The 14,519-nt window shown below is 41.4% G+C and overlaps 1 protein-coding gene across 7 annotated transcripts in view; it reads right to left on the reverse strand.

Annotated features, from left to right (window-relative positions):
• The window catches only part of mast2 (microtubule associated serine/threonine kinase 2), a 116,193-nt gene that overhangs the window by 41,911 nt on the left and 59,763 nt on the right, over positions 1-14,519 (reverse strand). For 6 of the 7 annotated variants that reach the window (XM_047813354.1, XM_047813353.1, XM_027154414.2 and 3 more), the window contains one exon: positions 6,355-6,386. In XM_047813354.1, the coding sequence (XP_047669310.1) occupies positions 6,355-6,386 (32 nt within the window). Of the gene's footprint in view, positions 1-1,083; positions 1,288-3,231; positions 3,873-6,354; positions 6,387-14,519 lie in introns of those variants that run through there. The other variant, XM_027154412.2, reaches the window with a different exon arrangement.

Below are 14,519 nucleotides of genomic sequence, written 5' to 3' on the forward strand. Positions count from 1 at the left end.
GCATGAAAGAGATAATTACAATGTTATAGTGCGTTGTGTGTGTGCACGCGCGCGTGTGTGTGTGTGTGTGTATACAGGTAGAAGCAGCCAACCATGGAGAGCACTGTGTCACCTTGAGGCGGCTCACAGCAGGTGCTCCACACAGACTAAATCACATCTAGTGCAACACACACACACAAACACACACGATAAAGAAAAGATAAATGAAGCTTACAGATGACTTCAAATGTCAATAAAAAAAAGCCTGGAGTGGTTTATAAAGAGTCAGCTCAGATGAAGTGTGAGAAAATTACCTAAGAAAATGTTTTTAATATACATTTAAAAAGAGATTGCAAAATTATTTAAGAACTCTGAAAACTCACAAGAAATAGTATTTAACAAAAAACAGTCTGTCATGATCAGTGTTTGGGCATCAAAATGTGTCTCACACACACACACACACACACAGTTGACAGTTAATAGGTTAACCTAAACGGTATTAAAGTCTTGTGCAACAGTCACTCATGCAGCGTGATCATTTACTGCAACACAGGCAACAGCTTAGAGAAGAAAAATGTGTTCAAAAGTAAACTTGTTTCTCATTTCATGTAACCCATTCATGTCTGGATATTTTTTAAGCTTGGTTATGAACACATTGGTTTTTTAAGTTTTACCAATTTAGCTTCCGGCACCATTTGAGCACAGCAGCTAGCATGGCAGCGTGTAGAGGAAGTGCTACACCAGCCTTCACCAGACTTTGTTTTTTGTTTAGCTTTAGTATCATTAATGGACCATTAGATGAATATTTTCAGTCAAGCCCTAAAGTAATCTTTTGAAAAGTTCCTTTGAAGATGACGTGGCATGTTTTTCTTCTGTTATGTGATTTGTTTATGAATCAAGAGGCTCAAAATGTCAAGACAGACAAAATGTCAGCTTTCAACATTTCAGGTTGATGGGCGACATTTAGTGATTCGATTCCATTAAACTGGAATATTTATACGGTATGAATGATGTTTTCTTTAGCATTATAATTTGCTGGTTAGTATAATGTAACTAAGCTAATGGCCCTGCTGTGTGAGACACGGTGGTGTGTTCACTCCTTACCTCCAGAAGAAAGGGTTGGGGGAGCTGAGGCCGAGAGCCGGGGCAGAGGCAGGACCTGGGGCACAGACGGCCTCTTCTGGCCCTCCACCTTGTAACAGGCGGAGAGGAGAGAGAGAGGAGGAGGAGGAGAAAGATGTGGGGCTGAGGAGGTGCTGCAGGAGGCTGCTGTTGCCGTGGCAACGAAACTGAGCCGTTGGCCAGATTCTAGTCACCGTGGCGCCGTGAAGAGGAGCAAAAAAAAGTGAAAGGCAAAAATATATATAATAAATGTTTTAAATCACTGGTTACATGCTGATTGGGAAGTGTGTTTCTGTTCAAGCAGGTGTGTATGAATTTCTCGATATCTACTACACAACACCGCACGCTTGCTCTATGGGGTGATAACGTGTCCGCACCCTAAGGCCGAAGGTTTGCAACGCATCACTTGTGCTTCTCTTCTTAAAGCCATCGCAGTGAAATAAAAGCTGCCGATTCAGAGTGTGTTTCTAAACGAGCTTATGAATAAAGAAATGTCTTTTCTGTGCAAGCTGGTGAGAAGACAAGGTGCCAGAAATCTGCTCCGGAGCTCTTTACATGTGCTGTACGAACAGAAATACAAAAATGATAATACACAAATGTAGATGCCCCAAGTGCACTAAAAAACAGACGTCCCGACTCTCCGGGCGACTCTCCAAGCTGAGCTCAGTCACATGAAGTTTGAGATGTCAGATTGTGTGCAGATTTCTCTCTCTACCGCAGATACGAGTAGGTAGTTAATGCTTAAGGCAGTCCCAGAACATGCAACATTAAAAAGCTCTCAAGCTTTTTTTTTTCCTTTTTTTTTTTAAATTATTAATTTTTTCCCCTGCATAAAACCTCCTGTCCTCTTAAAAAAATGTGTGAGATGAAAAATTAAGTGTAGCAGAGGCTGAATTCTGGAGGAAGGAAGGAAGGAATAAATAAATAAATCGATCTGTAAGTCTAACAAATATTTTGATAACCTACAGATATTTTATTAAAATGCTGGAGCATTTTTTAGTTTTTTTAAATAATGCTTCACAGAACAAGTTTAAGCATGTTGAGGCAGTAGAGACGGCCAGAGTGGAGACGGCCAGCGAGTCCGACGCCTTGTTAGAAAAGTGTGATTTCTTCAGACAGAGATCAACACTGACTACACAGCACTGTGACATGTATATAAACCAAAGCATTTGGCTCATCCATTTGGAATAGAAACAGGTAAATATCAGTATCTCTCCTGCATCTTGAGCCAAATGAAATTGTGAGGATAAAACTTTACGCTGCTATAAACAGAAATTTCGATAATTCCATTTTAACAACTAGATCTAATTGAAAAAATAAATAAATAAATAAATAAAGATAGATAGATAGATAGATAGATAGATAGATAGATAGATAGATAGATAGATAGATAGATAGATAGATAGATAGATAAAAACACACCTGTGCTCACACTAGCAACCACATGATATTACAACATTACCAGAAAGTGATGGACAATAAAGGAAAAAATCTGGGTGCTTTTATGTACTTTACATACAGTATTTTCTCTAGTTAACCTGTCAGCTATCCTACTAGACTGGTGCAGGCAGTGAAACTACGGCAACTGTCAATAAACTAAAGATATCAAACGTCTAAAAGTGAGCAGTGAAGAGTGAATTTAAGTGATTTAGCGCCGTCAGTGTGTTTCAGCGCGGTCGTTTATCGAGTGGAAATGTCCACATCTGAGGCTACATCAGGCGTGGAGATTTATTAGAGAGTAGATAAAAAATATCAAATGAAAGGCGATGAAAAAGATTTCTGTATTAACTTTAAACACCGGGTACTTTAAAGCCATGAAGCTTTTTTTTTTTTTTTTTTTTTTTTTTACAAATGTTTACAACAAAAAAAAATTTAATCGTCCATCATACGGGAGTTCGTAACGGACGGATCGTAATGGAAAGAAATAAAGTAAAGACTATTTTGTCTAGGGTTCTTTTTCAAGAGCTCATTGTCTATCTGTAGGTGTCTAGTGGAAAATATGATTAGCTCTGCATGCACACGTTTATTTAAAGGTGACAGCGATTGTGTATTTTGTGTGTGTGTGTGTGTGTGTGTGTGTGTGTGTGTGTGTGTGCACACAGCTGTGGCAGTAGATAGTGAGAGGCTTACTGTATGTGCAGGTTGGGTGTTCCTGCTCTCTCCTTCCTTTTCTTCATGCCTGCTGTAGTGTGACAGGATCAGTCAGCAAGACTAAAGAAATCGTCAAACTCAAGTTACTACTGTTTTAAAGCCATGTTCATGTGTCAGTCTCTACAGCTGTGATGATGATGATGAGAACTACCACTGGCGACGATGACTACCCAACCATTAGCAGGTTTTAAAAGATAAAGACCAGCATGCCATCCAGAACGTGCACTTGGCCAAAGCAACAAGCTGGAGAGTGTTAAACAAATCCAAAAGCACAAAGCTGAGGCCTGACCTCAGTCTGAGAGGATAGCCATAACCCATAGTTAGTCGGAGAGTGCCGGTAATGACCGAATGAGCTCCCTAGGTGTAAAAGTCTTGGGTTTAAGATCCGTTCGAATCAGTTTCTCTCCGACATGAAGCGAGTGAAAGAGTGCTGCCTCCGTTTCATATCCACACGTCTAACTCTGGTGATATGACGAGACCTCGGTGTGGGGGGAGGGTCTGCAGCTGTCGTTCTTCACTCGGTGTCTATCTCAGAACTTAACAGAACATAAAGTCCATGTCTACGGTCCATAGTCCAGCCAAGATGAATGATATAAACAATAAAACAATAAAATGTCCACTATGAGTAATGAAGCATCCACTGACGTACGGCACAGGCGAATGCAATTACACTGAAATATGAGCAATTGCATATCAAGGACAAACAATGATGCGTGTGTGTGTGTGTTGCTCTGATTAATTGAGTTTTGACTTGATTAAGGTAGTGCAGTGGTGTGGAGTTTATAGCTCAGGGAATAACTGCACTAAACTTGCCATAACAACACGAGAGAATACCGAAGAATCAAACACACATGTAGACTCAAATCCCAACGCTATACGTGTACGTTTTGACACGCAAATGAAAAATAAGTTGCTGCTTACCGTAAAAACTCAGAGCTCAGAGGTTTGTAGAAATGTTCTAAGTAGAAAAGTCTGATTATTTGTGTCTGATCAGTTTCACTAAGTGACAAAGCAACGCTTTATAAAATCCATGATGTTCAGTAAGACGAACAGAGTTAAGTGTAGTATAAGATTTTTGATGTACATTGTATAGAAGAATACCTCATAAGGGTACAAAATATATTCACCAGCAACAGCATGTTAAAAATAGGCTGGAGGCGTGTTAATATACGGCCGTCGCTGCACAGATACTCAGCTGTTCTATCTGCTACAAACCTGAACCCTGCTGACCTCTGACTCCACCTCTGACCTCTGCTCCAGCATTGTTATACTGTGTATTGGCAGCTGCACACAACAGCTCCGGGACACAAAAATGTAGATTTCACCGAATTGCTTAATCAGTTTTCTCCTCACGATTTTAGAGACGTCTTTAAGAAAGAGCAGAGTTTAACCTTATTCGTGTTAGTGTGGCACGTCGACAGATCAGCACTATAATAAGTTCCCTCTGAGAGGCTTTAGTGTGTTCACCGTAACATTATAAACCTCATGATCATTAAACTTCAGTTAGATTATTCTGACAGCAGCAGCAGGAGGTGGAGAGAGCAGTCAGAACATGACAGTACACACACACACACACGCGCACAGTGAAGGAGTGATGTTCACACATACACACACACACACACACACACAAACATAGAGAGAGAGAGAGAGAGAGAGAGAGAGAGAGAGAGAGAGAGAGAGAGAGAGAGAGAGGGAGAGAGAGAGAGAGAGAGAGAGAGAGAGAACATCCTATTTTTCTAGGAAGCTGTTTCACAGAGTCATCACAGACTGTTCTGTCATTCCACACTGTTCCTGCGAGCTAACAAAATAAATAAGGAAAAGACACACATTTCTACCAACAGCTTTGACCAGAACCTCACATTCAGGTTTAGAGGATTTTTAAATCATGGACTAGAAATCCTTCTGAACTGTGTATAGCTTCACACACACACACACACACACAGGTCCACACACACACAAACAGATACAGGTCCACACCCATCCACACACACACACCCACCCACAGGTCCCCACCCATCCACCCACCCACACACAGGTCCCCACCCATACACACTCTCCCATACACAGAAAAGTCCACATCCACACACAGCAGAGACAGAGTGACAAAAGCGACAGAGATAGATACAGATTAGATACACACACACACACACACACACACACACACACACACACACACACACACACATATATATATATATATATATATATATATATGAGTGAGAGAGAGAGATGCTTGATCTGCTTGACCAGCAGTAAGATGTGTAGCAGAAGGTCTTTATTCTCCAGCAGTAGCCAGTGCACTCAGTCCAGACCTCATAAAAAGGAACCTCTTCTTTTCAGGTTCTACTTTTCTGAAAAAAATAGCATGTGCTGGGTTTAACTCACCACACTACTCAGCATGAGAGCAGTGACCTTCACAACCTGATGTGGACTCTGCCACAATTCTGTGGAAGCAAACCCCCGACCAACATTTTCAAGAGGACCGGGGCTGCTGGAGCATCATAACGGAATGAGACGTGTGAGTGAACATTATTGTAAACCTCATGATCATTAATCTTCAGTTAGTGTATTCTGACAGCAGCAGCAGAAGCAGCAGGTAGTCGAGAGAGCAGTCAGAACATGACAGTACAAACCCAGGAAAAGCTCTGTGACACATCCAGTAGACTTAAAACAGCTTTTCTCTGATAGATCTAGTGCTTTTAAGACATCTAAACTCACCAGAGTCAATAGATGGCATTTAGAGATGTGAACAAAAACTGTACTTTTATAAAGCATGTGAAGAATGACTGAGCACCAGACAGAGAGAGAGAGACACAAAATTTCCTTCAGTCATTCTTGGAAGTGATTTCAGCTTCTTGTTTTTCACCCATTCTACAACTCACATTTACTTTAGCTCTTTTAAAACAAAACATGCACACAAAATTCTCCCTCCATCAAACATCTGCATTAAAATTATGTTAATAAACGTTGTTGATAAAGACAGATAAACCGATCTCTATGTAATTGACTGATCTGTTGTGACGGTGTTTTGTGTTCAGTTCAGTGTGGACTTTCCTTCATTCTTTCAGAGAAAAAATGACTGGTAAGATGACGGCTACTCACAAACTGCCTCTTCGGGGAAGGCTCAGCTCCTTCTGCAAAGAAACACAAATACAAGACGATAAGATTAGAACATATGCCATGAATACAATTCTACAACAAACTCAATGTTAGTTAACGCAAGTTAAAAATAATTAAACCTGCACATGCAACACGTAAAGATTTCCTTTTTCTGTTCATAAAGCTCATTACTATGTGATCGCTTCATCCGATTTTACATCAAAGTGGAAGGGATTTGTAATAGGGTAACAGACCAGGGTAAATCAAAGCCACTAGATGGCAGTGTCAATCCACAGCGCTCTACGTCTGAGTGTAGACGCTGTACAACGTGCCCTGACGCATCAATGCTTCAAAAATAAAGACTTTAAAGAGACTCTAAGAAGGAAATATGAAACAAACCTAATGTAAAGTGCTCACCTAAAGGTGACACATCAACTAAAAACAAAAACACAAAGACGACACACAAACGCTTTGTTTTAATACCAGAATAACTAGCCGAACGATAGCAGACCCAACAGACTGATAGGTCAGAGAGTGCAAACTGAAAAAGGCTGCGCCATCTGTCTGTGCCTGTAGGGAGCGAATCCACTCCACTGTAAATATTCATGGGAGGATAAACAGAGCAAGACTGCACGTGTGCACGCACACACAACACTATAATCATCATCTAACATTTCTAGATTAAAAACTGTGCATGCCTTGCCGCAGATGCCGTCATCTAACACACACGAAAAATAGACCTGTCTAAAACCTGAGCATGCACAGACCTCAATTCAGCTAGAAAAAATTGACATTTCATACTTATGTAAAAGGTCATGCAGGTCACATCAAGAGAATATGCTTTTATTCCTTTGACTGCTGTGTACCATGTGCATATATCAAAACACAGCTTCAGCACGATCAGGGAGCTTGTGTGTGTGTGTCAACAAACAAGCAAACACTATTACTGTAGCCATTAACTGTTCTCACATCGAGTACACATTTATTTGCGCCTGAGGATCTGTTGATCAGGGCATTAACTGCATGGGTGGAGGATCAGAGGTCATGTGTAAAGAGGCACCGATATCAGCTAACAGAAACACACTGCTTTGCAGAGTGCCGTCAATGTTTTCTGCCTCCCCACCCACCCCCCGAGCACCCTATTAGGTCTGGTCTAACCAAATTAATACACTGCAAATCCAACGTCATTACCAAAATGGAGCGGAACAGCGATCCTTTCTAGCTGACAGCCAGCAGTGCTTAATGGCTCTTTCGTGTCTGCAGCAGAAGCAAAACATTACCAAACAAAAAGAGTAATTTGATTTAGATTTCAGTCTGGCACATGCAGTAGGAGAAGTACGAGTCTGTAAGCTATATGAGGGCAAACCAGTGAGCCGGCGAACCTTCCAGTGCTCTGTAGAAGACTAAAATTAGAAAACTTCAAAGTGCACACCTTTTTTTTAAAATCATTGACAGAGTCTGCTCAGGGTCTAAAGGTCACATGACCTGCTCTGGCCTATTGAAATATCAATCAAGTCATGGATTACCTATTTGACTGAGCAGTTCCGACTCCTAATTAGTTCAGTGTACTTAACGGCACCGCACAGTAATGCTGAGAATAAACACACATAACTGATATGCTTTTAAACCTGTGTACCAGTTCAGTGGCGGTTCGTCTTGTCTGCACGGCGCAGCTGATATCTCCTTTCAGAAGTGTTGGGGTGTGGCACCGTGTACTGATGGAGATGTTTCAGTCAGAAATGTTCATGCCAAGACATGGTGACGGACATGATAAATGATACATCACAAGATACTGGAGCAACAAAAGACCGAAGCTTACAAGTTTAAATCTCAACAAAGTCACAAGTAGCTATGATGGGAGCCCAAGAAAGCAAATTTGGTAATCTTTTAGTATGGGAGGCTTACAGTCTCCTCCGTTTCAATCAAAGAACCATGTTTTACAGAGGGACCATTGAGAGCATCCTGAGCAGCTGCATCACTGTCTGGTTTGGGAACTGCAAAGTCCCGGATCGCAAGACCCTGCGGCGGATAGTGAGGACAGCTGAGAAGAACGTTAGAGTCTCTCTTCCCTCTATCATGTACATTTACCCCACAAGCTGCATCTTCAAAGCCAACAGCATTGTGGATGACCCCACACACCCCTCACACACACTCTTCACCCTCCTGCCGTCTGGAAAAAGGTACCACAAGTCATCAGACTCCTCAATTTAGTCAGTTGCTGTTTTATACACCTCATTTAAACTCCTCATCAAACTGCTGCTATTACACAAGTGTATATATGTTTACTAGAACCCTCTTTGTGCAAATTGCTATATTTTTGCACAATATACAGTATGCACACTGGTTGGTGCTATTTTGTCCTGTAGTGTTTTGTCTCTAACTGTTTGCACAGACGCACTTTATGTGGCTTGGACAACTAAGTCCTTAGCTCTGTGTTGTTCTATCTAGCTCTGACTTTGCTTTGTGTAGCACCATGTTCCTGGAGAAACCTTGTCTCATTTCACTATGTACTGTGTCAGATATATATGGTTGAATTAACAAAAGCTTTTTGACTTGACTTGACAGCAACACTGACCAATCGTTGTGTTTGAGTTTGTTCAGACTCGTACACCACCCTGTGACAACAAAAATCTGGCTGGTGGGATGGAGCTTGCTTCAGGCCAGCGAGCTATTCTCTAGAGTCTGCATCTGTACCGTCCACCATGTTAACATTGTCTGATTTATAGCTTCATGCTTCAGTTTAAAGCCACACCTAAAGTTCCTAGAAGAGTGACTTCATTAACTGCTTCATCCTGGTCAGAGTCATGGTAGATACGTGTATACTGATCAAAATAGAAAAATATTAATATTGCCCATCACTGAGCTGTGGAATATTTTCTCCTCAGAATGATGGTACAGAGATCAGCATCAGCAGAGGGTTTATATAGTCTATGCTGCAGTGAATAAATGAATAAACTCATGATGGATAACTGAGAAACAGACCCAGGCAGACGGATTATATACAGGGCGGTGTCTTTCCCGCTAGACAGCAGCTGTTGTGCATTGCGTTCTCAGTCACACACACAACACACACGGCATGAGACCAATCATAACCCTGGTCTAAAAGGCAGAGCGGTGAAATTAGCTGGACTGACAGTTTGGAGCACATTCTCAAAAAAGCAATCTCCTTATGGAGCGCATCAATATTCCTCAAGTCATCCAGCATGACAGCGGGCCAGAGTGCAGGGAAATGTAATCAAAGAGATGGACAGAAAAACAGCAGCGTGCAGCTAAATCGGATGCACCGGAGACAGTGATTTGAAAGCGGCCGGTCGTTTAAGACTGCAAGGTGATCGGAAGTGCAGATACCGTGCAGGCCTCGAGGCAGTAAATGGAAGTGGAGCTTTCAAGGGTTAACCTATGTAATATTTACAAGTACAGTCTTTCTTTCTCCACCACTCTCAGGTTCAGTGGGTTTAGAAAGCTGACATTTAGATTCACCCCGAGAGTTTATCTTTCATCACAAACGGCTGTCTGACAGCAAAACACGCACACGTAAGAAAAGTGGAATGAGGGGGAAAAAATAATATATTCTTTTATTCTTTTGTTCTCTTGCAAACTGAGAATGCCGATACTAATCAATTAAAGAAATAAATAAAACTTCAATACCTTTTAAGCCAGTGAACTCTATTTTTTGGCTCCATGAATGACCAATGAACTACGAATGACTACAGAAAAATTAAATGAAATAAAAAAAAGTAATGCCCTATAATGCAAACATGCGAGATCAGTCTTCCTGTCTATCTTCGCATGCTATCTTCGCATTCGCATCTAAACCCCCACAAAGCAACACAATCAAAAGCCAGGAAGAGAGTTCCTCATGGTCAGAAAATGTGATTTTGCTTTGCAACACGGTCCACAAAATTAGACATGGTCTCTCAGAGACGCAATTGACTGTCTTGTTTTTTTTTTGTCCCCTAGCTGACCTCGGCGTATCCCAGCAGGGGTTCTGGTTAGTCTGAGTGTGTGCCAGTTTGGAACGGGAGTGTGCATGGTGGGAGCAGTGCCAGCAGAGACAGAGCACAGATCACCCACCATATTCACTCCCTCAGACTGAACCACAGGTGCAGAGAGCAAAGAGGCTGAAGATGCACAAGATCTTACCTCTGTACAATAACACGGAGCTGAGCTCGGCCATCATAATTAATGTGAGACGCAGTGTAATTGCACCATAAAAAAACACCACAACCATCTTAAACAAAAACTAAAAAAACAGAGCTACGAATTTAAATCTAAATCAGCCATGTATACTACTGAAATTTCCAACACTTTGCTGAGTTACAGATGCATTAGAGATGAAGGATAAAAATGTTTTCTCTCTAATACCAGTAAATGACACTAGAAGGGACCAGACATCTCACTGTTCTCCAAACCTAACAGACTCGGCTCAATTGCGCTGAGTGACGCGAGCTGCCTGTAGAGGCGAGAGGTCAGAACGGTGAGGAGGAGTTCAAGAATGGATCGAAGACACACAAATACATTACCGATGCTGTAGTGGAGGGGGAAAATACACTGCAAGCAGACTGGCGCCTCTGCACACAGTACACACTCGTGACTTATTTCATTATAGCAGGGCTAATGAGCCTGTTAGAGAGGATGAAGGGATAACCTGCTTCCATCCTGAGCAGGAGAAGAAAGGAGAAAAAAGGTTACAGCGGGGATTTAGATAATGATGGCTATCGACTGTGATGTTTAAGCACACCCTCTATACGTGCATGAACAATATATCCTTTATATTAGCACTACAGTCTTTATATACAGGGCAGCAGGTCTGCTGGTTCTGCATTGCCATACTGTTAGCTCAGAGATGCCTCTTTTCCAACAATGGTGACAACAACAATGGCGGATGTTGCTTTACTGTTAATGCTCATGGCTTTGCGAACCTACATTGGCATCCAAACGCGGCGAATAAAACGTGTACGTGCAGCTCCATGTAATCTGTATAAACGGAGGTTGTAATCGATAAAGTACATAACGTTATTTTATTGTTAACAGAGAAAAAAATTTAGCCTTAGCATGTAGCTACCTACTATCATGTGTGCTGATAATATATCATATTGCGGTAAAGTAAAAGTGTATTAAACATTAGTATACTTAAGGTACATTATCAAATGCGCTAACAGTATCCCCGCCCCCAGCTCCCACATCAAGCGGTTCTTAAGTCTAGACCAGCAACGTTTTGGTGCTACTTAAGAACCACTTTTCCTGGTTCGGAGCCGGTGCTTTGGCGGGCGAAACAGAAAGAACTGGTTCTAAATTAGGCTCTGGCTCCGAACCAGCACTCGAACTGCCTCGGTGGAAAAGGGGCATGAGTGTGAAGTGTTTTTTTTCACTATAGCATTCCTGACCATTCCTGTTAACCAGTTTCCACACTGGGACATCATGAACAGGCTTGCAAAGATATCAGATAGACTATTTCAGCAATGCATACAAACGCATTTACTGTGTTTAACAGGCTCGTCAATCTTGATTAAATCTATAACAGTTTTCATGTCCACATTTAAAGCATGTTATCTTGTTTTTTTTCCACCTAATATAGAAACAATATCGTTTAATACTTTTCACTTAATACTTAGTATAAATGAACTGTTCTTCTATATTGAGTGTTAAAGGTTTGGAATCCAAATATGATGCGTCCCTAGCTGTAAATAGCTCTGTTATGCTTTTATTTATTAGTTTGTGATATGTGAGACAGGGAGTGTGTCTGCTTTAAAATCCAGCCCACTTTGTTCTGTTCAGATTCAGATTGTGAGTTGAATCCCGGTGAAACCACAGCCAGGTACTTTCTAGGTGGAGAGATGACATTACACTCTGTAGACCAGTGTGACACCAGGCCAATCGTGGGTGTCTATGAGCTCATGTGTGAGGTTAAGAAGCGTAGATATTATGGGTTCCCTGTGTCGCAGTATACAAACATGTGGTCCAAGTGTTAGCCTTCACTCTCACAGTCATGATCGAATCGCGGTGTGGGAAAATGGAAGAAGAAAGAAAAAAAAAGGATACAGAAATAAATAACGGAGCAGTTTTCGCCTGACCTTTATATTCCCCTTACAACGATAACGACAAAAAACTGAGACGTTTGAAAACGTTTAACGTTTTTGTGTTCTTAGTCTTTATCACATACAGAGATTTCTACCATGTAGAACTCTCAAAATGTAATAAAAAATGTTATAGAATATATTTTAAACACTGCTTTTTGTATTGACTCAGCTGTAACTCTGGGTCACTGGGGTTGCTGTTAAAGAAAAGAAAAGAAAAGAAAAGAAAAGGAAAACCTCTCGTGCATTCTGCCGCTACAGCACTATGGTGTGAAGTAGAATTTTCAGAGGAGCCAAAGGGACAAACTCATACAATCAGCATAAACTAGCCTGCTGCGCCATGGGACAATGGGGTGAAGCACTAAGCTTGTCTTAACTAATTGCGGAAATGAAAAGTAAATCATTTAAGTGCCAGGAGAAGGATTAATAGGGGAGTAATATTAATTACTGGGTACTAAATGGATGCATTGTGGCAATAACTCAAATGTCGTCAGTGAAAGCGTTCGAGAAAGAAGTTATCGAATGGAAGATTGATGGTGAAAGAAAGGAGGAGGGAAAAAAAGCTTAATAGCTTTTGGCATCTGGAGCTCTGGAGTATAAACCAAGGAAATCACAAATGCTGTTTGGCTGTGTTTAAATTGTCAGTCTGATCATGCACTCCGAGACTTCACCGTGTAATTTCCATGTGTTGTAAAGAGCAGAGAATGGACTTGATCCAGCTGCACGGAAGAGTGAACTGTCTCAGACCAGCTCGGCCTCATTTATACTGAAAAGATCCAGAAAGTGATAAAATGGGCCAGTGAGGAAGCTCTAATTATGCAAGAGCAAAGAAAGGACGGTTGGGAAAGTATTCACACTCTGCACCTGCTGGTCTCAAATGAGCCAAACACACACACACACACACACACACACACACACACACACACACACACACACACACACACACACACACACACACACACACACACACACACACACACACACACACACACACACACACACTTACAGCCCTTTTCCAGAACAACTTACATTTATCTTGTTTATATAACTGAGCAGTTGAGGGTTAAGGGCCTTGCTCAGGGGCCCAGGAGTGGCAGCTTGGTGGTTTTGGGATACAAACTCTCAACTTTCTGATCAGTAGTCCAACCACCTGAACCGCTGAACTACCGCTGCCCCCCCCCCCACCCCCCACACACACGGCTGCTGCAGCTGCCCCTCAGACTGAGCATGTGCAAAATCAGCACAATTAGCACGCACTTTACTTTTCCTTCCTAAATTATTATACCTACTATTGTTGCATGCTTAAAAAACAGAACGGCTTTAATCCGAGACCGCCACCGCCTCCGCCTAATTTCCATCATTTCCTCAGCAATGAGGGAAGATAATCTGTACTGATCAGTCTGCCTAATCATATCACCCTCCATCATCAGGCAAAAAAAATGAGAAAAAGAAAGAAAGACTAATACTAATTAGAGCTTACATATTCAAATTCGGTGTTCGTACATTAACGGAGAAATAATTACACAGGATGCTTGAATGAAGATTTCCAGGGCTTTTTTTCTCCATACAATTGAAAAATGGTAATTTCTTTAAAACGGGTTAAGCACAGACAGAATGCACACTGCATCACTTATGACCTTTTCTTGAACCGTTGATTTACTGAGAGAATGCAGCAAGCGTTCTGTCACATACGACGCTCTCGGCTCTTACGGATACCCTGATTAGTAAACATTGGCAGCGTTGTCTCAACCTTGGAGGTTGTGTCTTATTAAGAGAGGAAAAGAAATGTAGAAATCACTTGCAATACGCTGTTTTTCCATGTCACGCAGCAGGCCAAAAATACAGTGCGATTTCCAAGATGGAGAACAAACTCCGAGCTACAACCCAAAAAAATAGCAGAAGGAGGTTTTTCGGTTCACGTGATGCCTGAGGACACTTTGCTTCGAAATGACTTGAAGGGAATTATGAAAAGCATATTAAAAGCTACAGTGTGTAGGAAGATTTTGGTAAAAAAAAAAAACAAAAAAAAAAAACACGATTCTCGAGGCAAGGGAGAAAATTTCTTTATAAAATTATGTTCCTGAGTTGCTG

This window comes from Tachysurus fulvidraco, chromosome 5 (genome assembly GCF_022655615.1).
Source record: "Tachysurus fulvidraco isolate hzauxx_2018 chromosome 5, HZAU_PFXX_2.0, whole genome shotgun sequence".
Taxonomy (NCBI): Eukaryota; Metazoa; Chordata; class Actinopteri; order Siluriformes; family Bagridae; genus Tachysurus; species Tachysurus fulvidraco.